Source organism: Pipistrellus hanaki (assembly GCF_964339955.1).
Source record: "Pipistrellus hanaki genome assembly, chromosome: 3".
NCBI classification, from domain to species: domain Eukaryota; kingdom Metazoa; phylum Chordata; class Mammalia; order Chiroptera; family Vespertilionidae; genus Pipistrellus; species Pipistrellus hanaki.
The window spans coordinates 170,870,593-170,896,635 of NC_140505.1; the positions used below are offsets into that span (position 1 = coordinate 170,870,593).

A 26,043-nucleotide genomic window follows, 5' to 3' on the forward strand; every position below is an offset into this window, starting at 1 on the left:
TGGGATGGTGACAAGTCCACCCGGGCCAGGTACCCCGCCGTCCTCCAGCCCGCTGCCGGAGGAGCAGCCTGTGTGCACTGCCGCCCCCGCGGGTTCTTCCCACCCTCGGCGCTGACCGGGCAGGCAGTTTTATGCACAACTTTATGTGGGCTCCGGTGCCTATGGTACACAATGTACAGCGCGATCCGCAGAGTTCTTAGAGCAGGAAGGCCCGGTATCGCGGGCCAGGCTTCTTCCTGGGGAGTGTGGGCCTTGAGGTGCAGTCCTGGGGAGGCAGGGGGTGGTGACCAGCACTCTTGGGGAGAGATTTCCTCGGGCAGCAATGCCAAACCAAAGGTCCCGCGTGTTCCTCACACCTCTCTGCAAAGACGGGGTGAAGAGTGAGGCTCAGGACCCGGCCCTGCCATGGCCCCTGCTCTGGGTCTGCCCTTCTATACCGACCCCTCCCCACCGACCTCTTACTCTGACACTTCCCCCTCCCTGTCCACTCCATCCTGGCCTGCCTTCCTCCCCTCTGCTCCCTCCCAGCCCACCTTCCCTTCAGCACTTACGATGCGGACAGGGGGGTGTCCAGCCGTATGATGTGGGGCCCACGCATCCTCTGCAATTGGACCCGAGTCAGCTTCCGAGGCCCGCTGTCCCCGGGCTCCGGGACGCCCTCGATCCTTTGGCTGGCCAGCTCCTCCCGGATCTCTCTGAGCATGTCCTCAGCACTGAGGGGGCCAGGGGGTCTTCGGAAGAAGGGCCCCTCTTCTTCCTCGTCCTCTGAGGACGCCCAGGAGCTTTCCCCAGCAGAGTCCGCGTGGGTCGGGGAGTGTGGGAGCTGCCCCCGAAGCTGGGCCCTATGCAAGGTCTCCACTACCACGTTCCCGCCCACCGAGGTCCCTTCTTCTTCCTCGGACCAGGTGGGCGTCTCTCCCCTGGGAAGGCTGCTTCCTCTTCGGATAACGTCCCCCGGCAGTTCAGGGGTGCTTCGGCGCTGGAGAGCTTGGGGGTCAGGATGCTGAGGGCGCAAGGTAACATCCCGGAGGTCCAGGGCGGAGAGGGTGATGCCGGGGTGCCGCCGAAGGGCCCACGGGCGCAGCCGGCTCAGAGGGGAGTGGGGCTCCTTGGGGGAGACGGGGATCAGAGTGCCGTAGCCGGAGTCTGAGGTGTCATCTGGCACCGAGGGGATGTCTTCATCTGTGTCATCCGTCACCACCAGTTGGGGGATGATCGTGCAGAACTCAGAATTCCTACAAACGAATGAATGGTCAGAGTCTGATGCTAAAAGGGGTCAAGTTCAAGCCGAGACCGGTTTGGCTCAGTGGATAGAGCGTCGGCTTGGGGACTGAAGGGCCCCGGGTTCGATTCCGGTCAAGGGCATGTATCTTGTTTGCGGGCATATCCCCAGTAGGGGGTGTGCAAGAGGCAGCTGATCGATGACTCTCTCTCATCGATGTTTCTAGCTCTCTATCTCTCTCTCTCTTCCTCTCTGTACAAACTCAATAAAATATATTTAAAAAAAATAAAATAAAAGGGGTCAAGTTCAAATCCAGGAAGTATCCCTTGACCGATCCATTAAGAAAATGGTCCCTCCTCCAAATTTAATTTGGTGTCGCCTTTGCACTGTTTTGTCATCTCTGGTTGGACTGGAAGCTCACAACACTAGGTCCAGGTCCTTGTGTCAAGTAGGTGCTCAGCTATTTTCTGGGAGGTTCCTGAGATCCGAGGTTACCCCCGTGATGGCTCTTTTTTTTCTCCACCCATGCTGCTGAACAGCTGTGTTTAAGGTTGAACCTTTCACACTCTGGGAATTTGGACTAAGGTGGTCCCTACAGCTCGGACTTTCTGCCAATCCCTACAGGCCTTCACTCCACCCCCAGGCAGTTCGCACTTCTTGTGTTTATTTCTTTCAGCCTGCGCCAACCCTAGGCTGGCTACCCACCTAGGCTGCCCCAGGAGGCCCTTCACATGGCTGATGCCAACCTGTTCTCCAACCTGCAGCCTGGGTTCCCCAGTGTATTCCTAATTCACCCCGAGCGCTGTCATATCATTGTTCAGCCTTTCCTCGTCTCTCCCTCTTTACCTGCAGCCTCCTTCCTGTGGGAGAGCTTATGGGCCCTGTGGGTCTTACCTCCCCTCCACGCTGCTCTGAGAGCCCTCTGGGGAAGGCGTGGAGGGCCTGGTGCTCAGCGACTCCTGGTCCCGGTCCCTGTAGAGGGCCAGGAGTTCCCTCTTCTGTTGGACGTATTCCTCTGCCTTCAGCTTTTGCAGGGTGACCTGGGATGGGAATACTTCCATTAAGATCCTTGATTATTGTTGGTTAGAGTGTTGTCCTGATGTGCCAAGGTTGCAGGTTCGATCCCCCCTCAGGGCACACACAAGAATCAACCAATGAGTGTATAAATTAGTGGAACAATAAATCAATATCTATCTCTAATACATTTTAAAAATATTTAAAATTCTAAAAAAAAAAATCCTCTGTTATTGAGCATTTGCTGTATGCCAAGCACTGGGCTAAGTGCTTTACGTACATTATCTCCTTTAGTCTTCACAACAATGAGGCAGATATTATTTTTTTACTCCTACTTTGCTACTGAGAAATAGAGATGAGGTTAGTGACTGCCAAGATCAGGAAGTAGGAAGTGGGATAGAACCAGGATTTGAACTCTCGAGCAGAAGACCCCCTTTCTTCCATATACAATTCTTCCTGTTTCTCATGCCCCTTGGCAAGCTCTCTCTCTCTCTCTCTCTCTCTCTCTCTCTCTCTGTCTCTCTCTCCTGCCTCCTCCTCCAGGAAGCCCTCCCTGATTGGCAGTGATGGTGGTATAAGTCCTGTGTCTTCAGGTTACCCTTCCTCCTGCCACCAGTTTGGGTAGAGGCAGGCTTTGTCCTGGGTTGAGGACTCTACTATTCTTCAGAGATGAAAACAAGACTGTCTCAGAGGTTTGGAAGGAGGATACATTATGTTTTCTGTCTTCCTGCCTTAACGTTTTCATCGAGAGTCGTCATCAGAATAACATAGTGACATCTGAGAAGTGGTTTACAGAGCACCTCCACATGCACAGTCCTTTGAGACACACCATCACCCTTCAGGGTGGAAAAGCATGGATATTAGCCCATTTTACAGATGAGAAAACAAGACTTTGAGAGATGAAGGGATTGCTCAAGGTCGCACAGTAGAGAGAAACAGCACTGGGACTGGGCCTTTCCCTGAGTCCTAGGGCAGTCAGTAATCAAGGGCAGCAGAAAGGGTTCAGAGTTGTGAAAGGATAACATCTGTTGGGGGAGGAGGAGGGAAGGCCGCAGAACCGAGGAAAGGCTGAAGGAGGAGGCTTGGTGAAGGGGACTGGAGGCTGCTGGAGGAAAGGCTGAAGGAGGAGGCTTGGTGAAGGGGACTGGAGGCTGCTGGGGGCAGCGCTGATGTCAGTACTCACTGGATGGCCCATCGTTGTTAAAATACTCAAGTACTTCCATGCTGGTAAGCTAAAGGGTGCTGTCTGAGCCTTCTGTCTCCCTTCCTAGGACTACCCTGCCTCCCAAAATCCAGCAACTGCAGGGGAATTAGCATCCCTGCACTGCAGTGGACCTCTAAGACCCACCGCCTTCCCAATGCTCCACTCTGATTGGTTGGTGCCCATGCCATTCTGGTTGATAAGCATTTGACTATCTTCCCACTTCAGGTATATCAGGTATATGAACCAGCAACTATTGGGTGCCTGGACCTCCCTAAAGCTTCTCAGGAACACAGTGGTTAGGGAGATCAGTACAAGAGGCGTATTGGAGAATGGTGAACAGGAATAGGAAAATGACATCAACGACTTGAGCTTCTATTTCCAATTCTCCTTGCCCTGGCTCTCCAGTCACAGTCTCCAGAGGGAGAAAGCATTGCGAGGATTCTAAGCGGTCTCATAAGATTTGGTCTGTTGGCCAGAGCAAGGGATGATGGTTCCCGGGAGCAGGAACCCAGCACACCAGGCCAGGGCCTGGGACCTCTCCCTGTCCCTAGCTGTGATGAGGGTGGGAGGGGCCATTCTGGGGCCTGGGAGCGGCTGGGACAGCCAGCTTGTCCAGCTAAGATGCCATGTCCTTTTACCCTACGAGACCCAAGTTCAGTGTTGTGTTTGGGACGTTCAGGATAAGGACAGTGTGTGGAAGAAAAGAACTGGACATGGGGGTGGGGTGTCTGTAAGGAACGTCCAATACCAGCATCTCCACTAACCTTGACCCTGGCCCTGCCCCAGGAAGAAGCAGGGAGGCAGGGACCTCAGCCCCCAGGGGCTGGGGCTGTTTGAAGGCCCCCCCTACGCCGCCGCCCCCCCCCCCCCCCCCCCCCACGCTACCTTAAAGCCTCTCCAGTAACCCAGAGGTTTTCTCATCAGGGATAACAGGAAAGACATGCTGGGGGCGGGGTGGGAAAGGAAGAGGAAATTGGCGCTTGAGCCAGACTGTGACACCCCAGCAGCCGGGAACTGGACGGGGGGTGGGGGGGGGGTGGGGGCTCCCTCAGCACACTCTTTTTCCCTCGCCTGGGCGGGGGCCTGACGCCTTGAGAGGAAATGCCTCCTGTCCCGCTGTCCCTGGGCGGCTTCCAGACCCACCCACTCTCCTTCCAAAGGCCCCCCAGATGTTGAGGCAGCTCCCCAGTCAGAATGAGTCTCCAGCACCCCTGACCACCCTTCTCTTGATGACAATAACAAGCATTAATGGAGCGCCCATTTGGGGCTGGGCTTCGGGCCAAACAGTTTACAAACATAATTCTCTGTCCATCCTGCGTGGCAGTTCCCATTGTCACGGCAGTTCCCCCGAGAAACGAAACGACTCCAGCGAGAACACAGATAACCCGAGCGGGGCTCCGCCCCTCCTCTCATTTCTTGGCCTTCTCCTCTTTCTGTTCCTGTCACTGGTGTCTTTTCCTCTTCTCATCCCCTAAATATGGGCATTTCCCAAGATTCAGTCTGTCTTTCCCTTGAGAAGCTCTTTTTCTCCAAAAGCTTAAGCCACTGTCGGTAGACTCGTCAGGAATAAATCTCCATCTGCATTTCTGTGCGGGGGTGGGGGTGGGGTGTGGAGGGGTTGGGGGTGGTGTGTGTGTGTGTGTGTGTGTGTGTGTGTGGGGAGGGGGGGTTGCTGTAGATACTCTACTGCCCTCTGCAGTTTACAGTGACTGATGGGGATAGAGAGTGAAGGCCGTGTGTGTGTGTGTGTGTGTGTGTGTGTGTGTGTGTGTGTGTTCTCTGAGAATCTGCTGTGAGATAACAGCAGGACAAATTAGTTTCAAAGCTTCCGGTCTTTGTTTTGCAAAGGGAGGCCAGAGTTTTAGGCATCAGAAGTGACCTCCTTTCCTCTATTAGTCAGTAGTGAGACTACCAGGGCGCTAAATTATTTAGATAATAAAATGACAGCACTCTTTGGTGGTCCCTTGGGGGTTCTTAAAGGAGAAGGGGTGGTAGTATTGTCCTGGGACTAGGAACCAAAGGAAAAGGAGAAGGTCCTGCTGGTGGGGCTGGTAAAGAAGGGAGGCTGCCTGCAGGTGAGGGCCCCACCTGCGGTCCTGACAGGCTGGGCTTGCCTCCAGTTTTGTCCTCAGCTCCACTCCTATCCGGCCTTCAGTACAACTGGACTGGCCACTGGAATGGTGCCGGTTGTCGGCCAGTCCAGCCATGTAGACACTGTGTTTGAGCTGGGAGAGTGGGATAGAGAGAAGGACCCCGTCACACAGAGAGAGGGAAGTATGAGGGGGCCTGAGGCAGGGCAGCCAGAGACCCAACCCTGTCCCCTACCTCTGCCTTGCTGAGGACTGTCACCATCTTGTTAGGTATTTAAGGAAGTTGCAGCCCACAGGGCTGGAGGACACAATGTCTTGAGGTTCCTCCTTTCACCCTTAATTCATTCTTCTTCTTTTTTTTAAATGGCAAAAAAAACCACCCATATTTATTTTTTTACTCTCCCAATTCAGAATTTTTAATAAGGTATTTAAACCGAGACTAAGCTCTGGTTTTTCTTTCCTCAAATAATCTCTCCATATTATGATATGATATCATAAATACGATTGCAGAAAGAAGGCTTAAAATTATTTAAAGAACAGACTCTTCACATATTCTCAGAAGTTTCAGAAGCCCTAACTGCCTAATGTGCTAATGACAAACCATTGTTATCTATTCATTACAGCAAACTCTATGAGGAACACTAATTTGACTTAAATACCTTAAAAATAATAAAGTTGCATTCTTCAGAAATAATCTACAATAAGATTTCTTTCCTGGTTCAAAATGCCTCTTCTGTTTTTAAAATTGAGGTATAATTGATATATAACATGGTATTAATTTCAAGGGTACAAGGTAACGACTTAATATATATAAATATATATTTATATATAAACTAGAGGCCTGGTGCACGAAATTTGTGCACTGGAGTTGGGGGGTTCACTCAGCCCATATTGCGAGAGGGCAAAGGCCTGGCAAAGAGAGCCCACTGGAGCAGGATCAGGGCCAGGATGGGACACAAGAGGTTGGCCAGCAAGGAAGGGACTGTGAGAAGGCTCCAGGGCATGTCTGGCTCAAATCACTCAGTCCCAATCAGCTGGACCCCAGCAGCAAGCTAATCTAACCATTAGAGCATCTGCCCCCAGTGGTCAGTGCACGTCATAAGGAGCAGTTGAGTGGCCTTAGCATATTATGCTTTGATTGGTTGAATGGCCAACTGGATGAGCAGACAATTAGCATATTAGGCTTTTATGTAGGATCTACACCAGGGGTCTTCAAACTACGGCCCGCGGGCCACATGCGGCCCACAGAGGAGTCTGATCCGGCCCGCCAGGCTTTTTGGGCAGTGAGCGCAGCCGAGGTGTTATAGTAGGAATTAGTAGTTCATATTGTCCGGCCCTCCAGCTCTCTGAGGGACCGTGATCTGGCCCCCACTTTAAAAAGTTTGAGGACCCCTGATCTACACTAATGAAAGAGAAACATGCTAGTTGACCATCACTTCGAGACACCCATCAGCCATTCAGAAATGAGTATGCAAATTAGCAGGACAAAGATGATGGTGGCCACAGACCAGCCAGATTGAGCGGGAGGCTTGGATTGCTCCTGGCAATGAAGGAAACCAAATTTCCCACCTGCCCAGGCTGGCCGCTGAAGGAGAGTCCTGTGGGTAGAGGACATGGAGTTGGCATGGGCACGTGGGAGTCTTGGGTCACCGTCACCTGGGCTGACTGCTGAGTGAGGGGCCTGCAAACAGCCATCAGCCCCTCACCCAGACTGGCCAGGGGGACCCCCCAACCGAAAGGGGGCATGGCTGGCCTGCAAACTGCCCCAGCCCCTAACCCAGGCCAGCACCCCAATAGAGGCGTGGTAGGCCTGCAAACCACCACAGGCCCCTTGCCCAGGCCACCCCGCCCCCCAAGGGAACCCTACCCTGATCCGAGACACCCTTCAGGGTAAAACAGCCGGCCCCCATCCGTGTACCAGGCCTCTTTACTAATAAAAGGATAATATGCTAATTAGATTGGGAGACCTTCCAGGAGACCTTCCAGACATTCTTCTGGACAAAGCCATGGTGGCAGGGCTGAGGTAGAGGTGGTTAGGGGTCAAGAGGGGAGGGCATTGTAGGTGATCAGACTGGTGGGGGTGGTGGGTAATTGGAGGTGAGCAGGCCAGTAGGCAGAGTGGTTAGAGGCAATCAGGCAGGCAGGCAGGCAGGCAGGCAGGTGAGCGGTTAGGAGACAGCAGTCAGACATGCCTTGAGGGGTCCCAGATTGGAGAGGGTGCAGGCCGGACTGAGGACCCCCTCCTATATACAAATTTCGTGCACCAGGCCACTAGTATATAATGAAATGACCACCACACTAAGTCTAGTTAACATCCATCACCATACAGTGTTAGAAAAAATTTCTTCTTGTGGTAAGAACTTTTAAGATTCACTCTCTTAGCAACTTTCATAGTTCACCCTCATTTCTCACCTGAACTCAGGTCTGCGTTTCCATATTTCCACAAGCCTCCAAGATGACTCCCCTTGGCTGTCTCCCACTGACACATTTCCAAAGTGCTTCTGTTTAAAACTGAATAATGCTACCCTAGGAAACAACTCCCAGGAAACAATAACTAAATAAACAGGTTTCCCTTTCTAAGAATTCATTTCTGCCAGGGGCACCATGGCCAAAGCAGTCTTCCCTACGGGAACCTCGGGGAGCAACCGTCCTTGGTCTCTGAAGAAGGGTTACAGGGCTGTGACCATGCATTTGCTTAATCGGAATGACCTCTGAATCTCCTCCGTGAAGCCAGGACTGCCAACAGTAATAACAGTATATCCATTTGCAGTCAAAGAAATGGAAGCTCACCTAAGATGACTCAGCTGGTGAGAGGTAGAACTGGTGTTTGAGCCTAGATGTTCATGCATTCAGTGTAGGCTTTTCGCCAGTCTCCCTAAGGCTCATCTGTTTCTTCTTCTTTAGCTCCTTTCTTCCTCTCTTCCTTCCCCCACTTCTTTCTTTCTTTCTTTCCTTCCTTCTTTCTTCCTTCCTTCCTTCCTTCCTTCCTTCCTTTCTTTCTTTCTTTCTTTCTTTCTTTCTTTCTTTCTTTCTTTCTTTCTTTCTTTCTTCCTTCCTTCCTCCCTCCCTCCCTCCCTCCCTCCCTCCCTCCCTCCCTCCCTCCCTCCCTCCCTCCCTTTCTTTCTTTCTTTCTTTCTTTCTTTCTTTCTTTCTTTCTTTCTTTCTTTCTTTCTTCCTTTCTTTCACAACGTGTCCCAAAGATCAAGGCATTAAATAAACCTCAATATTTCACACCCAAACTAGCAAAGTAAATCTCCTGCCACCAATCTTCCCCTCCCCCAGCCCACCTGTCACTGTCACCTTACAATTCAAGACAAAGACAAAACACACTGATTTCACCTTGGCATTCCTGGCTCAAGAACCTATGGTGGTTTTCTCTCATCAACCCAATTCAGTTCAGTCTTGTCCAGTCCACCCTCTTCTGTAGCTCTTGGGGATGCAGTAGTGCGTGGCCTCCCAATCACCAGCTCACATAAACCCTTTGCTCCAGGCTCAGACACACAAGTCACTGCCCCCAAACAAATCCCACCCAAATGCTCCCTTGATTCTTCTGCTCACGATCTTCCCTGTCCTTTAAGTCCTGCTCCACTCCTCACACTACTTTGGTCATTCTGCTCCTGCAGTGGGTTGGACAGTAGCCCAGGAAGATCTGTCTAGGTCCTGGGAAAGAGGGTGCAAAGATCCTAAGTTAAGGACCATCCTGGATTTAGGGTGGGCTCTAAATGTGATGGCTGGTGTCTTCATGAGAGACAGGAGAGGGAAATTTGGACAGAGGCAGAGACTAGAGAAGCTAAGGAACAGCTGGAAGCTGGAAGGAGCAAGGAAGGGTTGTCCTCTAGAACCTTGGAGAGGAAGTGTGACCCCTTGGTTTCCAACTTCTGGCCTCCAGAACTGGGAAAGAACACATTTCTGCTACCTTAAGTAGCCCCATTTGTGGTCCCAGAACAGCTCCATTTGGCTCTGCCTTCTGAACTCTTCTAGCTTTAATCACCTACATCTGCCCACGTCACTTTCCGTACCTCCACTGGTTCTCTGTCACCTGAAGGACAAAGTTCAAGTTCCTTACGTGGCATGGGAGATGGACAAGCTGGCGGGGCCTGCCTCCCAGCCTCTCTGCCGCTGTGCCTGCCTGTGCTTTATGTCCTGGTGATACGAACTCCCAGGCTGGTGCGTCTCTCAACACACACAGCTGTTTCATATCTCCGACCTTTGCACATTCCGTGTGTCCATTTGAAATACCTTCCCTTCCCACCCTGTTTCCCTGAACACTCCTAGATATTCCTAGATATTTCCCCAAACAGAGCTCAGATAAGGGTTCCTCTGTGAAGGCTTCTCAGCGCACCCTCCCCCTCATCCGTTCCCTTCCTAACCGACCCACCAGGCAGAACGAATTGTTCCCTTCTGGGCTGAGTTCCATTATGTATGCATGTTTCTATCGTCATACACTAACTTGTCTAGCTAGGCTGCGGTGTACATTCCTTGAGGGCAGGAACGGTGTTTTACTGCTTTCTGATTGCCCAGCACCGAGCTGGTGCTTGCAGACAGCAAGGGTCCCAATAACGTCTGTTGAAGTTCAGAAGTAAATTGTTTCAAGGTGTAGAAACTTCTAGGGGATGCCATCTTGGGATCTCTGGGGGACTGGCACACACAGCAAGTGGCTTAAGAGGCTCTTCCCTCCTTTTATGATGGTCAAGAATGGTCAAGGCTGTGTCTCCCTCCTGAGGACAGTCTGAGTCTCCATCAGCTCCAGCCTTTCTCTCTTCCTCCTCCCCTCTGTGCTCCAGTTTCTGAGTTCCAGGGGCCCCATCCCTCCCTCCCACACCTGGCTCTCACATACCTGGGCCTGCTGGGTCTTCTCCAGCCACTGGATACAGTCTGCAGGGCTGGGACAGTGCACGATGAGGGCATTGGAGACGCACTGGAAGTCAGTGAGGTGGATCACCAGGAAGCTGTCTGGGTGGGGGAGAAGGCCTGCTTCAAGGGCTGGACTGTCTTGGAACCCCATCCTGACTCCTCTTTCCCCCTGCCAAGAGGAAAGGGGAGGGACAAAGTCCCCAAAGGGGAGACATACTAGGGTCCCGGAGTCGTTGGCACACAAGCTTCTCCAGCATGAAGGGGGGGCGGATAACCTTGGCTTTGTCCACCCTGCGTTGAGGCTTGGTCACCAGGAGCACATCAGAGAAGAGGAACAGGTACACATCCAGCTTGGGGCGTATGTAGAAGAAAGAGGCCAGGTGAGTGGAGCAGGGGGAAGGGCGGGACAGGGACTGGACTCATGCATGAGTGTGCACATGTGGGTGCACACATACACAGGGACAAGTGCACATTGGGGAATTCTAGGGCTGGAGGGGGTGTCAGCTTGGCCTCTTCTCTCACTTTACAGAAAGGGAAAGTGGCTGATTCGGGGTCATACAAACAATCAGAGCTGTAGCCAGAACCATGTCCTCTTCCCCATACACACACACAGAAGTGACCCAGTCACACACACACACACACACACACACACACACACACACCTTTCTCCCATTTCCATCTTACATGACTCTTACCCTACCTCCCATTATCTCTCCCTTCTCTTCAATCCATTTCTCATCTTCTCTGCTCCCATCCATGCTCCCTCACCTTCCCTTCTCGCCCCTCCTTCACTTTCGCAGGCCCCTCCAGCAGCAGCTGCCTGGTGTGATCAGGAGCAACCCCCAGGATGGGGGACATCAGGTCCAGGTTGGAGAAAGGACGCAGGTTCTGAGGGACACAGAGAGGAGAGGGTCAGGGGACTGGATAGGGCTCCTGTGTACCTCCTGGCCAAGATGGGTCTTTGTTCCGTCACCAGCACTGGCTCTTTCCATCTGTATTCCATCCTCCGCTTGGAGGGAGAGGGAGCATTTCAGGGCCTTTTTTCTATTCTTTTGAATTCTGCCCCTGGGATCCGCCCCAACAGTAAAGAATGATGGGCACACCTATCTGTGTGGCACCTCTATCCCTTCCCCTCCCAGGCCTCCACTGCATCTGCTTTCCTGGGGGCCTTGCTTTCTCCGAGCCTCCTTCCCTCTCTCACCTTCTCCATCTCCTCACTGGATGGCTCCAGCACCTCATAGGGCCCAATGCGCTGGGCTGCTGCCACCAAGTTCTCCTGATCTTCGCCCTGGCGGACCTGCTTATTGATGTGTCGCAGGAAGGACTCCACAGCTGTTATCTAGGTGAGGGTGAGGTGTGGCAGGAGGAGCAGCTCAGCTCCAGATCCTGGGCATCGCACCCAACCAATGGCAACCACAGCCTGTATGGAGGCTGGCTGGTCAGTGCCACACTGTCACATACATTTAAGAAAAGAAACCCTTGCCCTAGCTGGTTTGGCTCAGTGGATAGAGCGTCAGCCTGTGGACTGAAGGGTCCCAGGTTCGATTCCAGTCAAGGGCACATGCCTGGGTTGTGGGCTCGATCCCCAGTAGGGGGTGTGCAGAAGGCAGCTGATCAATGATTCTCATTATTGATGTTTCTATCTCTCTCTCCGTCTCCCTTCCTCTCTGAAATCAATAAAAATCTATGAAAAAGAAAAAGAGACCCTCAAGAATTCCTGGAGGGCAGCTGCCCCACACCAGCCTCCAACTCCCGGGGTACTGGCCCTGCCAGGCCACCTACCATGTCGTTCAGAGCCTGGCGGGCTTGTGCCTGAGGGGTCCTCTTGAGCACGGCCTGCAGCAGCAGTGGGTACTTGGTGATGCGCTGGTGGGGCTTGATGAGTAAGTCACCCAGCATCTGCCTCCCTGAGCGCTTGTGCTTCTCACACCACTGCCGGGGAAGGTGGGCAGGGGGTCAGCAGTCTGCCCCATCCTAGTTGATGGACTCAGCCTTGGGCCCAGCTGAAGATCGGGGGTGGTGGGTAGAGGGGAATCCAGTTGTGTAGGGTCCACCCATCTCCCTTCCTGCCACCCCCTCTCCCACCTGCACGAAGGTACGGAAGAGAGGGTTCTTGTCTTGCTGCTCCCGGGCGTAAGCCATGGTCTGCTTCACTCTCAGGCAGTACTGGACATAGGGCTGGAACCTCTGGCTGATCTAGAGGGACGGGGGGACGGGAGTGAGCAGGCAGGGAAAGAAGGTCATGAGATACAGGCTTTGGCTGCAGAGCATGGGGATCAGGGTGTACTGGTGAGGGTGGGGATAGCGAAAGCCTCTCATAGACCCGTAGTCCAGCTCCTGCCAATCCCTACCTCTCATGACTGCCAGCCCTTCTCTCTGGATTCCAAGGAGGAGGTGAGGACCCGAGAGGCCGACCTACTGCTGCTCTCTGAGCTCCTGTCCACAGCCCCTGCCTGCCCTGCTGCTCTGAATTCACTCCTGCCATCAATAATTCATCTGGAACGTTTTCAGGACATGCAGATCCCATTTCACCCGGCAGGGGTGGTGGTGATCTGAGGCTGGCCCGGAAGCCCTGTCCTGTGGAAGGGGGCTACCTATGGCTCCCAGGAGATTGTCTCCCCAACTCACTACCCTATTCCTTCCAACTCTGCAAGGCCCACATCTTCCTGGTTGGAGAAAACTGGGAAGGCCTAATCCTGGGACTCTTTCTTTCTCTTGTCATACTTCTCCAGGTACCCTGGTGGCCTTTTACACCCCTCACCCAGGCCCCATTCTTACTCCCAGCTGTTTGTCAGTGGATCTTTGTCTAAGAAGTGAGATGTTATAGTTGATAAGAGCTTAGGTGTAACTGTTTCCCGAGACAGCTGCATTTTCACGTCATACATAAGGGTCTCCAGAAGGCCAAAGAACCTTTGGGTCAGAGGTCATACTTGTCAAGTGAAAGGCAGGGGGTGAAGTGATATTTTGGGGAAGGGGTTGTGCCCTAGGTCATGGGAGAACTCCAGTTGTGTAGACATGCCCTGCAGACAGGACCCTTGGGCTCCTCAGCCCCCCTTTCATCCAACCCTTCACCATGCCTCACCGCCAGGAAGCCATCCTGCAGGCTGACAGGGTCCAGAGGCTGGCCAGAGGCTCGAGTCTTCTCCAGGGTAGGCCCCAGCACCTCTTCCCAAAAGCTCCGGTGGGCTCGAATCAGGCTGGGGACATTTCCAAACAGGGCCTCAGCTGACACCTGGAATAGGGAGAAGGATTTAGCAGCATGCCTTGGCAGGTCACCGACAGGCAGCATTGGCCATGGACAAGCAAGAACTGCTAAGCTTGGACGTGGGGAGTGGGATGGGACCTATGGCCTGCTTGGTGTCTAGACCAAGAAGGGGAGTAGGGAGGTCAGGTGGTGTCCTAGAAAATGGGGCAGTGGAAATTCCGACCGGGCAGCCTAGAGGGCTCTCGGTGACCCCTCCAACCCTACCCCGCACTCCTCGGGCTCAGAGCTCGGGATGTACCAGACTCCCCTCCTGAGCTCCCACGTACTTCTGTCAGCAGTCCTACTCGTTGCAAGTTCAGCAAACCAGCGGCTAGGAGCTAGATGAAGGGAGAGATGAGGGTCTCAGTACCTGGCCTCTTTCTCTCAGTACCCCAGCCTAGCCCTTTAATGCATCCCCACCCCCCAACTTCAGTACTGCCAGCCTCTCTCCCAGGATCCTGGGAAGGTCTCAAATCAGGGGAATCTCTTGGTATCCTGCCCCTCCTTCCCCCAGCAACCCTGCTCCTCTGGTCTGGGAGGATCAGAGAAAATGTAAGGGAGATGGGTATATGGCTGAGGATGGGGCCAGGGCTGGGACTGTGGGGGGCTCACATCGGTCATGATCTTGAGCTTTCGTATGTAGATCAGTTCTGTGGTCAGTAGCTCCCAGAGTGCTTCCTGTTGGTGGCAAAGCTCCTGGCTCATCTCCTGGGATGGGAGTGGGGCTGGTTCAGTTGGGAAACAGTGAAAAGAACAGAATAGCAGCTACCACTTGCTACTGCATCTACTTCATAGATGACTTTTTTTTGTTGTTGTTAATCCTCACTTGAGTATATTTTTCCCCACTGAATTTTAGAGAGAGTGGAAGGGAAGGAAGGGGAGATAGAGAGAGAAGCATGAATATGAGAGATATTGGTTGCCTCCTGCACACAGCCTGACTGGAGCCAAGAATTGAAGCTGCAATCCAGGTACATGCCCTTGACTGGGAATTGAACCCAAGATCCTTCAGTGCATGGGTCTATGCTTTAAACCAAACCTCCAGTGTAAAGGTGTCATCCCCATTTTACAGATGAGGCGACTAAGGCTCAGTGAGGTTTGCTGTCATGACCAAGGTCTCACTAGTAAGTGACAGAGTTGGATTTGAACCTAGGGCAGTGATTCCCAACTTTTTTTTTGGCCATGCCCCACCTAACCATCTCTAAAATCCTGATTCCCATCCCCCCATGACATATAATTCTTATTATTCAAAAAGTGAATTTCTATTTACGTGGAGGAAGCTTAAAAGGCCATTATCTTGGTCTAAGCAAGTTTCCAGAGAACATGGCATCCATGAAAGAAAAAAATAAAAGAACAAAAGGACAGATGAAGTACTGAGGAAGAAATCATTAAGAAATAGTTTTAAAAAATGTAGTGATATGAAAAAATAGCAAATAAAGTTTCAAAACATATAATAGACAACTGAAATGCATAAATATGTCACTATATAGTTATTTTTTAATTTTTAAAAATATATTTTTATTGATTTCAGAGAGGAAGGAAGAGGGAGAAAGAGATAGAAACATAAATGATGAGAGAGAAACATCAATGATGCATCTCCAGTGTGAGGCTGCCTCCTGCACGCCTCACACTGGGGATCCAGCCCACAGCCTGGGCATGTGCTGGCTGGGAATCGAACCACGACCTCCTGGTTCATAGGTTGATGCTCAACCACTGAGCCATGCCAGTCGGGCTCACTATATATTTACATACTGTAGACGAAGCCCCTAGAACCACAAGAGATGCGAAAAATTCATGTTAATAACTCATTCTCAAATTGCCCCCCTTAAAAATCAAATTGTCCCCCTGTGGGGCGTGGGGCCCACGTTGGGAACCGCTGACCTAGAATAAGATCTCTCCAAACACTTTCCCCACATGACCCTGGGGAAGAGACAGAGGTGAGATGTGTGTACTTGTGTCTGTAACCCCATGGGGACAGACGTTACGTTACAGGCCCACCTTGTGCCCAGGCACCAGTTCCTTCCAGGACTTCTCAATGGTCAGGTCGCTGTCGCTGCCCTTTCCTATCTCCCAGTGCTGCCGGTCCTCAGGGGGCAGGCGGGGCATCCCAAACATGCTGAATGTATGCAGCCTCCTCTGTAGCTCATTGGCTTTGTCGACTTCCTGGTGGAATTGAGAAAGGGATTAGTTGTGGCCACAGCCCAACAGCCCAGGGAGGGCTGTGTGTGTGTGTGTATGTGTGTGTGTGTGTGTGTGTGTGTGTAAGCCTAGGGGACAAGGATCAACCCCTGCTAGGCTTACAGGGGCAAGGGTGCTCTGGCACATGGATGGAGAGGCACTTTGCATTACAGAAAGGTCCCTGGACAGAGGGGTCTGACCTGGGCTCCCTAACCATAAAGGTGCCTTTCAGGGGTCTCTTGAGACAGAACCCTTTAGCGGGACCTTCAGGGGGAGACCAGAACAGGACTTAGGAAACCAGAGGTCTCAGGCAGCATTTTGACATTTGCCCATAATGTGGACATTTTCATGAGGCAGCATAGCTTAGAGATGTATCCCTGGGAAGGACTCCATACAGGGCCAGTGGCTTATTGGAGGGTCTGCCCGAGCTCTCGGCTCTCATATCTCTGGAGGACACCACAGCTCGGGTTGTGAGCATGGCAATGGGAAAAGAGAGGGACTCTTTACCTTGAGTTTGGGGGAGTGAGGTGGGCCAGCCCCAAAGGGGCTTCCAAGCCTTTTCTCAAACTCTGGTTCTCGAAATCTCCTGGGAGACAGGATTCGGGTCTGGCCGGAGCCCTTGGCGGAGGAAACATAGTCCTGGAAGCGTAGGCGACTGGGCTCCTGGGGGAAGAGCAAGGAAAGGTCAGGGGTTGTCTCCCTTCCCCCAGAAGTCCTAGGGAGGGAGTGGGGGCCAGGCCCTCACCTGTGCAAGCTGAACTGACTCACTGCTCCCCTCAAACCAGTTTGGTGTGAGCCGCTCCTGCCCTGAGTCACAGTGGCTGCTGCCAGGGAGGCCAAGTGGGTTGGGCAGAGACATGCCAAGCTGGCTCCCTGAGTGAGCCCAGGGCAGAAGTAGAACCTCCTGCAGAGCAGCACACAGGTGCGCACATGCCTGGGCTCTGGTGTGTGTCCCCCCGCATGTCTGCCTACTCATGTGTGCGCTCCCCGCACCTTAGGCTTGCATGCACAATGCACAGTGCACACTACATTTGGGTCCCTCACAGCTTCTCTGGTTTGGGAACAGCCTCCCTGACACGTGGGGATGAGGGCACACACATGGGTGGCTCCTCCCCAGGGGCATGTGGCCTGGGTCCCATCCAGTGGGGGCAACTGCCCTTCCTTGTGAGAGGCTAAGGCTGTGGCCACAAGTCTCCTCCTGGACAGGCCCGGTCACATTCCTCGTTTGGCCTGTGGTTGGATTTACTCCACAGACTTCCTATTCTGCCTTCCCACCCTCAGCCTGGGAGAACCCCCCGCTGTCCTCCCTGCATCCTAGGGCACATCTTCCTCCAGGAAGGCTGGGGATACCCCCAACGGGAAGCAGAAGTGCTCTCAGGGTGGAGGGAATCGGGGAGGAGGAGGGAAAGACCGCTGGCCGCCACACCCCTTTCCTTGGTCAGCACTGGAGGCAGGCCAGGAGGGTGGAGCCAGGGTGGAGCTCAGGAGCCCCCACACCCCTCCCCACTTTCAGAGTAGGGGCACTCTGAACCTTTGCTCTTTCTCCAGCCCTGACTCAGAGCCCACAGGCTCCTCCCAGGAGAAGTGGGTGTCTGGGAGGTGCCATCCCCAGGGCTTGGCAATGTTCTTCAGCTCCGGGACTCGGACCTGTCTAACAGCACCTCCTCCGAGGGCCTGGCACCCCTGGCTCTCTGCCTCGAGCGCCCCATCTGTCTGGGATGAGCGCCCCATCTGTCTGGGATGAGCGCCCCATCTGTCTGGGATGAGCGCCCCATCTGTCTGGGATGAGCGCCCCATCTGTCTGGGATGGGCGTAGAGTCCTGGGAATCTGGCCCAGCACTGCCTTCCTGTCTTTCCCAACCCCAGGAGAGAAGGTAGGGCGAGGCATCGGAAGAGAGCAGCCCACGAGCCGGTGAAAGGCAGAGGCCTGAAAGCCTGGGCATCCTCCCATCTGCCCCACCCAGGTCACCTTTGGGGCGTGACCTGGACTCACCAGCATGAGGCCTCTTCGGGCATAGAGGCTGCTGCCCGTACTCTGGGCAGAAGCCCGATGCTGGCCCCCATAAGCCTCAATGCGGGACTCCACAAGTCCTCGGAGGGGACGCTCATCTGGAGGACCAAAAGATTGCATCCCTTCTCTCCTGGGTCACCTCCAAAGGTTCATAGTTCCAAGGTCCAGGAGAAAGGGGTCCCCTGAGTCTGCAAAGAGAAAATGAATGGAAGGGCCAGGCTTGATCAGTGGGCGGCACTAGACCTGAGACCAAGGGGATGGAGGTGGGGAGGAGGGGAGGATGGAGGGGGTCAAGGGCTTGGTCACTTGTTGGGAGAGCGTGTCTTCGTCATCTCTGACTTGCTGGGGGTGGGGAATGCCCCCCTCGCTGGTTAGAAAGCCCCTGGGAACCATACTTCCTCCACACGTGGGCATGTTTGGCGTCTAAGCTCCCACACTGGCCTCGGACGAGGCTGTGGTTCTGAGAGGAGTTGGGAGCCAGGGCGCGACAGACAAGTCCCCCGTTTCCCAGATGGCCCCAGGTGGGGGGATTCCCCTTGCACCCGGTTACAGCTTCCCTTTCCCCATACGCAGCCTGCAGGGAGGTCATGTGAGAGAGGACAGGAGACTGCCTGGACCTGTCACCTGTTTTTGTACAACCTGCCAGCTAAGAATGTTTTTAAATAGTTGTGGGGGAGGGGGGGATTAAAAATACGATTTCACTACAGAGAAAACATCTATACAATTCACATTTCAGTTTCATTGGGACACAGCCACAGTTACCCGTTTACGGATGATCCCTGACTGCTTTCCAGCTAGTTTCGATAGAGATCGTATATACTAGTAGACTTGGAAATCTAAAATATTTACTATCTGGCCCTTTGCTGACGAGTTTGCCCACCCCTTCTCTGGATGCTCCTGGCTACAGACACGGTGTGAGGGAGGAGCGGCTATGGAGCCCTCGGCCTTAGAGATGAGCAGAGCAGAAGCAAGGTCTCTTTGGTCTCGGGGTATATTGGGTCTTCCCCAGTTTCTATGGACATGTCTATGCAGCAGGGGGCCAGGTGTGGGGCTCCATCCCTCCCCCCTCCACCTGGATAGAGCACCCTCCCTCTGAGTAGCTAGGGCTTGCATACAAGAGGTGTCTTTAGCAGCTGCTGGCCCCTCTCCGGGTGGGCCTGGGCCCCCTCCCCTTACCTTTCCCCCCCTGATTTATGAGCCGGGAAGAAAAGCGGTCACTGTCTCCCAAGCCCCTCCCAGCAGTTCTCCCTCCAAGGGCTCTGTCTCCCTCTGGCTGCCTTCCTACCGGGCTTCCCTGCGTCTCCCGCCCCGCGCCCCTGGCCCGCGCCGCCCCCATCCGCTCACCTGTGCCTGCAGGTGTCCCCGCGCCGGCGGCTCGCGCGGCCGGCCCCGGCCCGCGGGGCTCCCGCCAGCGGACGGCTCCCCCCGCGATGCCAGCCCCACAGCCGGGCCTGGGTCTGGGACCGAGCGGCCCGCAGGACCCGGGCAGCGCAGCGCAGGGCCGGGCGGAGGGAAGGTGGCAGGACAGGGGCGGGGACCGGGCAGGCACCGCCCTCTCCCCGTGGGCGCCGGACCGACGGCGCAGGGAGGACGCCCAGGGAGCCTTGGGGACCGAGGAGCCCCTGTCTGGGACGCAGCCACCACCCTCCGGGGAAGAAAAGCTCGTTTTGCAGGGTCCCCATTTGTCTCTTCCCTTTGCACCTGAGCTCACCACCCACCGGCCGGAGCGGAAGGGCTGGAGCCGCGCGCCACCTTCAGGCGCTCGCTCCCCTCTGAGCCGAACCTCGGGACCCCCGGATACCCGGACCCCAGACCCCCGGAGGCTCGCAAGTGATGAGGCTTATTGAGGAGGCGGCGAGTGACCCGCGGCAGGTGCCACCTCGCTTTCTGGGTGCAGTGAGTGACCGGGTATCCCTTCCTCCCCCTGCCTCCTCATCTTTTTTTTTTTTTTTTTTTTTTTTTTTTTTTTTTTTAACCAGGCAGGGGAGCGGCACAGCCAGCAGAAGGAATGTAGGGGCTCAGGGATCCTGGGGCCCTCGTGGGGCTTTCTGGAGTGGAGTCCAAAGTGTGACCCTTATCTCTCACTGCCCTGGCCATCTGTGGAAGGCTGGACTTTGCCTTTGCTCCAAGGACCGCACCTGGGGCCGGGTCCCTGGCCCGACATCTCTCCCATCATCACCTGAACTGGGGTGGGAGGACAGGAGCTGCCGCTGATGGGGGTACCTTTGTGCTCCATGGCAAACAGGCGCCCTCCAGGTTTCACACCTACAGCAGCTGCTCAAACAGACCTGATCCATAGAAGGACTACATTTTCACATCCATAGACCATGGCGCGTTGTCTGACAGAAGGGGGTGGATTTGGGGAACCAGAAGTGTCCATGGAGGGGTGATCATTATAATCTTACAGCCATGAAGCCAAAGACCCTGTAATGGGAGCAGGGGCAGGTTTGAATGCCCCACCACCACCACCACCACCCCATCCTGGGTCTTTCTGCTATGCAGGGACCGATAGGACTTCTTGCATTTGTAGAGCATTCTGAAATTTACAAAGCACGTTCACAAGCATAATCTCTAGATCTTTCTCCCCTTTGCTCTCCTGTCTGGCAAATTAAACACCTCAATGATCTGAAGTGTTCTCATCCTCACTCCGAGGACTCTATTTTGTTTGGAGAGGAATCTTTATCATCCTTTGTCTTTTTTTTTTTTTTTAATTTAAGTGTCAAACAGCTTTATTAAGCAATATACATAATTTAAAGTTGTGATACAAAAATTAAACATACAAAAAATGTAACTAATAGTATAATGAGCCCCATATACCCAGATTCAACAACTATCAATTTTTGCCATGTTTATTTATGCTATTCATTTTTTTTCTTTTTACTATTTTTTAAACTTTATTTTCATTGTTGACACTATTATAGATGTCCCATTCCTGCTCCCCCCCCCCCACCCCCACACACTTTGCCTCCCTCCACCCAGCCTCTACCTGCCTCCTTCCCTCTTGCCATCCCACATTCATTCACTGGTTTCTAGTTTTGGTTCCTTCCTCATAATTGCCCTTCGATACTCTCTTTTTCTGAGCTTGCTGTTATGTGATTGCTCTATTGGTTCAGAAGAGTTCTTTGTGCCTCTAGCCCCCGCATGCTACTTCCTGCTTCCTGCCTCCCAGTGGGTCAGAGGGTTTTAGGGCATTAATTACAGTGGAGAGAAGCCCCTTTCTCTTCCCATTCACAGTGTATGTGTGTGTGTGTGTGGTCTATGATCACTACCCTGTTTATGTGTTTAATATATATATATATATATATATATATATATATATATATATATATATATATATTATTGATTTCAGAGAGGAAGGGAGAGATAGAGATAGAAACATCAATTATGAGAGAGGATTGTTGATCAGCTGCCTCCTGCATGCCCCACACTGGAGATAGAGCCTACAACTGGGGCATATGCCCTTTCGACTGAGGATTGGACTGTGTTGACCTCCTGGTTCATAGGTCGATGCTCAACCACTGAGTGTTGTTCACACACAGAGAGATCAATTGATCCAGGAATGACAAGAGTAGCCATGAGGGAAGAGAGCTAATAATAAACCAGGGGATGGCGATTACTGGCAGCATTAAATGACACCCCAGGGATAGCGGGTGCCAAGGGTCCCTCGCTTCTCCTTCCAGTGCCTCCCAGAAGGAGGTGGAAGGAGGAGTAAGAGGGAAATTGAAATTTAGAGAACACCAGACATAAACCTGGGCTTACAGCACTCGGGTGAGATAGCTAGACTGGCCCAATGGACATGGGGAAAACTAACCCTTTCACTTCCCTGAAGACTGGAATCCAATCTCCATCTATTGCCTGCCCCAGGGCCTGTCTCCAGCCTTCTGGAAGGAGAGGCTCCCAGGAAAACTGGAGTCTTAAAGCTGGAGGTGTGGCAGGTCACTACACAGGCTGGGAGGTGGGATCCCTGTGTTCTAATTGGTCTATTCTGGCCTTCTTGTCAGGTTGTTGTTCTCACAACCTCCATTTCCCCTAGCCCTTCTGTGTGGTGGAGAGAAGACACATGAATGAAGCCTGAAGAATTTGGAGGTTGAAGGATTGGCCCCTACTGAGTGGTGCTGGGGAGCACCTGACCTTTGGCCCAGGGAGAGGACCTGGGTACTTGTCTTTCTTTTGGGCTGGCCCCAGTCTTGCCTTACATCTTTAGCTTGAGTCCTATCCCTTCTTCATGCCTCATTTCTCCCCCAGTGCAGATACCCCTCGTTCGGCCCCCAGCTCAATTCCACAGCTGATGAGTGGGTATCTGTCCAAGATCAGAGCTCTGAGGGTCAGAAACTTCCACCTGATACAGCAGGAGGGTAACTTTCTGGGGCTGGCATAGGGGGACCCAAACCTCTTCTCCCCTTCTTCACAGGCAGGAAGGTCAAGGAGACTCACTGGAGCTGGGAACTCTGCCCAGTTCCCACCTCTCAGGGCAGAGTGGAGCCATCTGGGTTAATGAGCATCTGGGTAGGTGCTAAAGGAGGCAACTGATAGGAAGGGTGTCCTCCTTGGCCCAGAGTGGAAGAGAGGGGAAGCTGAGGGCTCATTCTGGCAGGCACCAGGTCATGTGAGGCAGGTAAGACTGGGGGGCTGGGCCACTGGGCACAGGTGCCAGTGACTTAGATCAGAACTGATGCCCTCTTCCTTTCCTTTTTAATTCATCCCTCCATCCCTTCCTTCCACACTATTGGCTGTGTGCAAGATATGAGGGATAGTCCTATTCCTAGAATAAGAGACAGTCCCTGGCCCCCAAGAGATTTCAGACTAATATGGGAGACAGACAGACTAATGGTGAACAGAACATTGACATGCAAGTCATACTTATAAAGAATGCACCAAGCTCTGGGAGCACTTGGGAGAGACTAATAACTGCATAAGGGAGTCAGAAAGGCTTCATAAAAGAGGTGAACTTTGTGCTGGGACTTTAAGGTGAGTAGGAATTTGTTGGGCAAAATAGAAAGGAAGGGCATTTCTGGAGGAGGGAACAGCATGAGCAAAGACACAAAGATATAGAGGAACAAGGTTAAAAAGAAAGGGGGAAAGGGCAGGCTTTCTCTAAGGCCTCCTGAGAGTCGGCCTGATGGATTCCTGGGGACATCCCATCCTCCAGCAGCTGATCTCTGAGTGGTGACTTTTTCCACACTCTCTTCCTTCAAGGTCCTTCCCATGGGCTGCTTCACTTCAGGAATCTTTTCCTGATGACCCCCCAACCAGAGTGATCACTTTGTGTCCTATTTTCAATGGCCTTGGCCACTGTGTTTCTTTAAAAGGCATCACTCCTACTCTGCCCAGTACATAGATGTCCATGTTCCTTACTACATTCCAAGCTCCTTGAGGGAAGGGAAAAGCTACTAGTGGGCGCTGGGCACCTCATCCCGAGGGTGACCAAAAGTATATGACATAAGGAAGTTTAAGGCTGAGGGTCAGTGTTTGTGGCGTTGAGCTGCATTGACTTGATAGAATCAGATAGAATCGACATTTAGGTAGACTTGCCTACTCTGTCCTCTCTATTCCTATCTTTGCTTTTTAAATACCTGACATTCTTCTATAACTTCAGGTCCACATTCCTGGTTCATTACTGTAGCTTCAACATTTCTTTGGTGCTCCTTCTAAAGGTTTCTGACCCTATAGAACAAACACACAGGTAGGTTTTACCTTGCTTGCATGTAGTGGTTTCTCTAGAACAGTGTTTCCCAAAGTGTGGTATGCGTACCTCCAGGCGTACGGGAAGAGTTTAGTGGGGGTATGCGTTGCACCGGAGTTTGGTGGGGATGTGCACTGCACCGTGCTTACCTGCGCCTAATTCTATGTTCTCATGAGTACAAGGAGTACTCAGCGTTACTAAAATTATAGAAGGGGTACACATATGTCAAAAGTTTGGGAAACACTGCTCTAGAATACTATGTTAAGGGATTCTGTGGATTATTGGAGGGGAGCTCAGAAGAAAGAGTGCTGAAATGGTTTAGCAACGCCTGCCTTGTGGCAAGGGAGGGGACTCCCTCTGCCTTCAAGTAAAGAGATTAGTTTATCAAGTACTTTTCTTGCCTTAAGCCAAGATTGGGGCACATGAGGTCACAGGGCCATTGCCTCTGGTGGAAGCTGAGGGGGAAAGTGAATAAAAGAGGAGGTGAGGGCTCCAAATTCCTTCTTGAAATTTCTTGGTGCTGAGCTTTGAGTCAGGTGTCTGAATGTCCAGGTCTGTGCTCTGACCAAGCTCCTTCCTGCTCTTGACATGATTAGTCCCCAGGGAGGCTGTGGCATCTTAGCCAGGCCAATAGGGCCTACGTGGCTCAGGAATCCCTGGCAGGTTCCTTAGCAGGTGAGGCTGAGGCGATGACACTGAGTCTCCCACCTGTGAGAACGTTCCCCACTTCTCCTCCCATGCAGTTCAAGACTTCAAGAACGACAAGCACATAATAAAAGCAAATGATCTCTAGAGAGAGTTTGTTTCATGGCAGTCTACCTTTGCCCATTGCACCTGAGAGGTATAGTCTCCCCCAGTGGCAGCCCCTGGAAATGCAATGAAATTTCACTTGGTTTCTGGAACCAGAAGTGGACAGGCCCCCCAGTCCTGGCCTTTCCCAATTGAATAGGATCCATATGACCTTGCAGCTCAACATTCTTCCTCCCCATGCAGAAATGCTGGTTGAGGTCCTTGGCAGATGACTCCTGCCTCTGCCTGACAACCTCCAGTGATGCTGTTCTCAGAGGGTGTCTTTCTTCAGGTGGCTCTGATCAGTGACAGTGTGGTCCCTTCCTTCAGGCCCTCTTAGCTCCAAGCAATCATTTCATTTTCTCTCTCAGGTCTTTACTGACATTGGGTCTCTATCTCCTCAGCCTGGGGTGAGCAAAAGTACATGTAATTAAGATGAAGGCTCTGGGTCAGTTTTCAAAATTAGAACAGCCCCACTCCTTACAATAGTCAACTGCTACTAGCTCCAGGGATACAGAGAGCCCTTGCTTCTGGCACACGCATTTCGTGGCTGACTGTCTCAGCCCACCTCATTATGACACATCGTGCCCAGCCCAGGAAGACGGGCAGATATTTTACTCTTAGAGTAGATGCTGACACAAAGATCCTAAATCATTATTTCTAATATCATTTGACAACCCTGATTTTCAGGAAGTTCTTTTGCGTGTCTTACCCAAATGCCTCCAGCTCAAGCTTAAAGTAATTTACTCATGCTCTGGAGAATATCCCTCTCTGTATCATGAACCCTTTCTTGGATAATTGAACTGCAATTTGGGTCATTAGCAAGATCCAGAACCTGATCCTTCAGAGACTCGGGTTCGAAGTTTGGGTTCATATAGGCAGGCACTTGAGACCAGACACTGTGCTGGATGCTCTGTTTGCACTAATCAACCCAATGAAACAGGTACTCCTGGTATCACCCTTTTTGATAGATGCAAGACTGAATCTCTGAGGTAAGGTAACTTGGTTAAGATCACAAAGTGACTTATGGGCCTGGCCAGGTAGCTCAGTTGTTTAGAGTATGGTCCTGATATGCCGAGGTTTTGGATTCAATTCCCGGTCAGGACACATATAAGAATCAATTAATGAATGCATCAATAAGTGGAAACAAAAATTGATATTCTTTTCTCTCTCTCTAAAATCAATCAATAAATAAAAATTAAAAAACAAAACAAAGCCAGCATGTGAAACAGCTGAGATCAAATCGGACTTTTGCGCGAGCATTTGTTCCAACCACTGGCCTCCAAATAGGAGGCCTCTTTGAGCATTTAGTCCTGCTGTCTTCCTCTTTTATTGTTGGTCTCCACCCTAATTTTGCATTAATCCTTCTTGTTCTTCAGTCATGGACTTATGCCTTCCAACTGTTCTTTGTTCCATGTCAGGGTCTTTATTCAAAGGAAAGCCCTTCACAAGGGTTTTGGGGAAAGGTTGATTTGATTTCTCTAAGTCTTCATCCTTATAAGTAAAATGAGGATAATAATACCAAATTTTAGGATCATGATAATAATACCAGCTACCTCCTTAATGAAGCAATTACTATGTGCAAGCATAATTAAGCACTTGACACATTTCATTTCATTTAATCCTCACAAAACCCTGAGTTAGACATTATTCTCCTATAACAGATAAAGAACAGGCTCAGAGAGGTTACATTCCATATTCAAAATGACGAAGTTAGTAAGAAGCAAGGTCAGGATTTAAACTCAAATTGTCTTACT

The 26,043-nt window shown here is 52.1% G+C and overlaps 1 protein-coding gene across 1 annotated transcript; it reads right to left on the reverse strand.

Annotated features, from left to right (window-relative positions):
• Window positions 1-71: 71 nt before the first annotated feature.
• On the reverse strand, window positions 72-19,269 carry PLEKHG6 (pleckstrin homology and RhoGEF domain containing G6). The gene is made up of 16 exons (XM_084877973.1): window positions 19,159-19,269; window positions 17,797-18,002; window positions 16,311-16,466; window positions 15,624-15,788; window positions 14,241-14,336; window positions 13,916-13,966; window positions 13,467-13,616; window positions 12,470-12,580; window positions 12,167-12,316; window positions 11,586-11,723; window positions 11,153-11,272; window positions 10,602-10,734; window positions 10,368-10,483; window positions 2,117-2,262; window positions 552-1,235; window positions 72-360 (listed from the first exon to the last, which is right to left on the reverse strand). The coding sequence occupies exons 2-16, from the start codon at window positions 17,932-17,934 to the stop codon at window positions 351-353; spliced, it is 2,364 nt and encodes a 787-aa protein (XP_084734099.1). The 5' UTR covers window positions 17,935-18,002; window positions 19,159-19,269; the 3' UTR covers window positions 72-350.
• Between the last annotated feature and the right edge of the window lie 6,774 nt (window positions 19,270-26,043).

Excerpts from the sequence above, each read along its gene's own strand:
- PLEKHG6 (XM_084877973.1), bottom strand. The coding sequence starts at position 17,934 with ATGCAATCTTTTGGTCCTCCAGATGAGCGTCCCCTCCGAGGACTTGTG. Across the intron at positions 11,724-12,166 it reads GCCAGGCTCTGAACGACATG|ATAACAGCTGTGGAGTCCTT; the intron begins GTAGGTGGCCTG and ends ACCCTCACCTAG. Across the intron at positions 10,735-11,152 it reads AGGAGGGGCGAGAAGGGAAG|CTGGATGTGTACCTGTTCCT; the intron begins GTGAGGGAGCAT and ends ATACGCCCCAAG.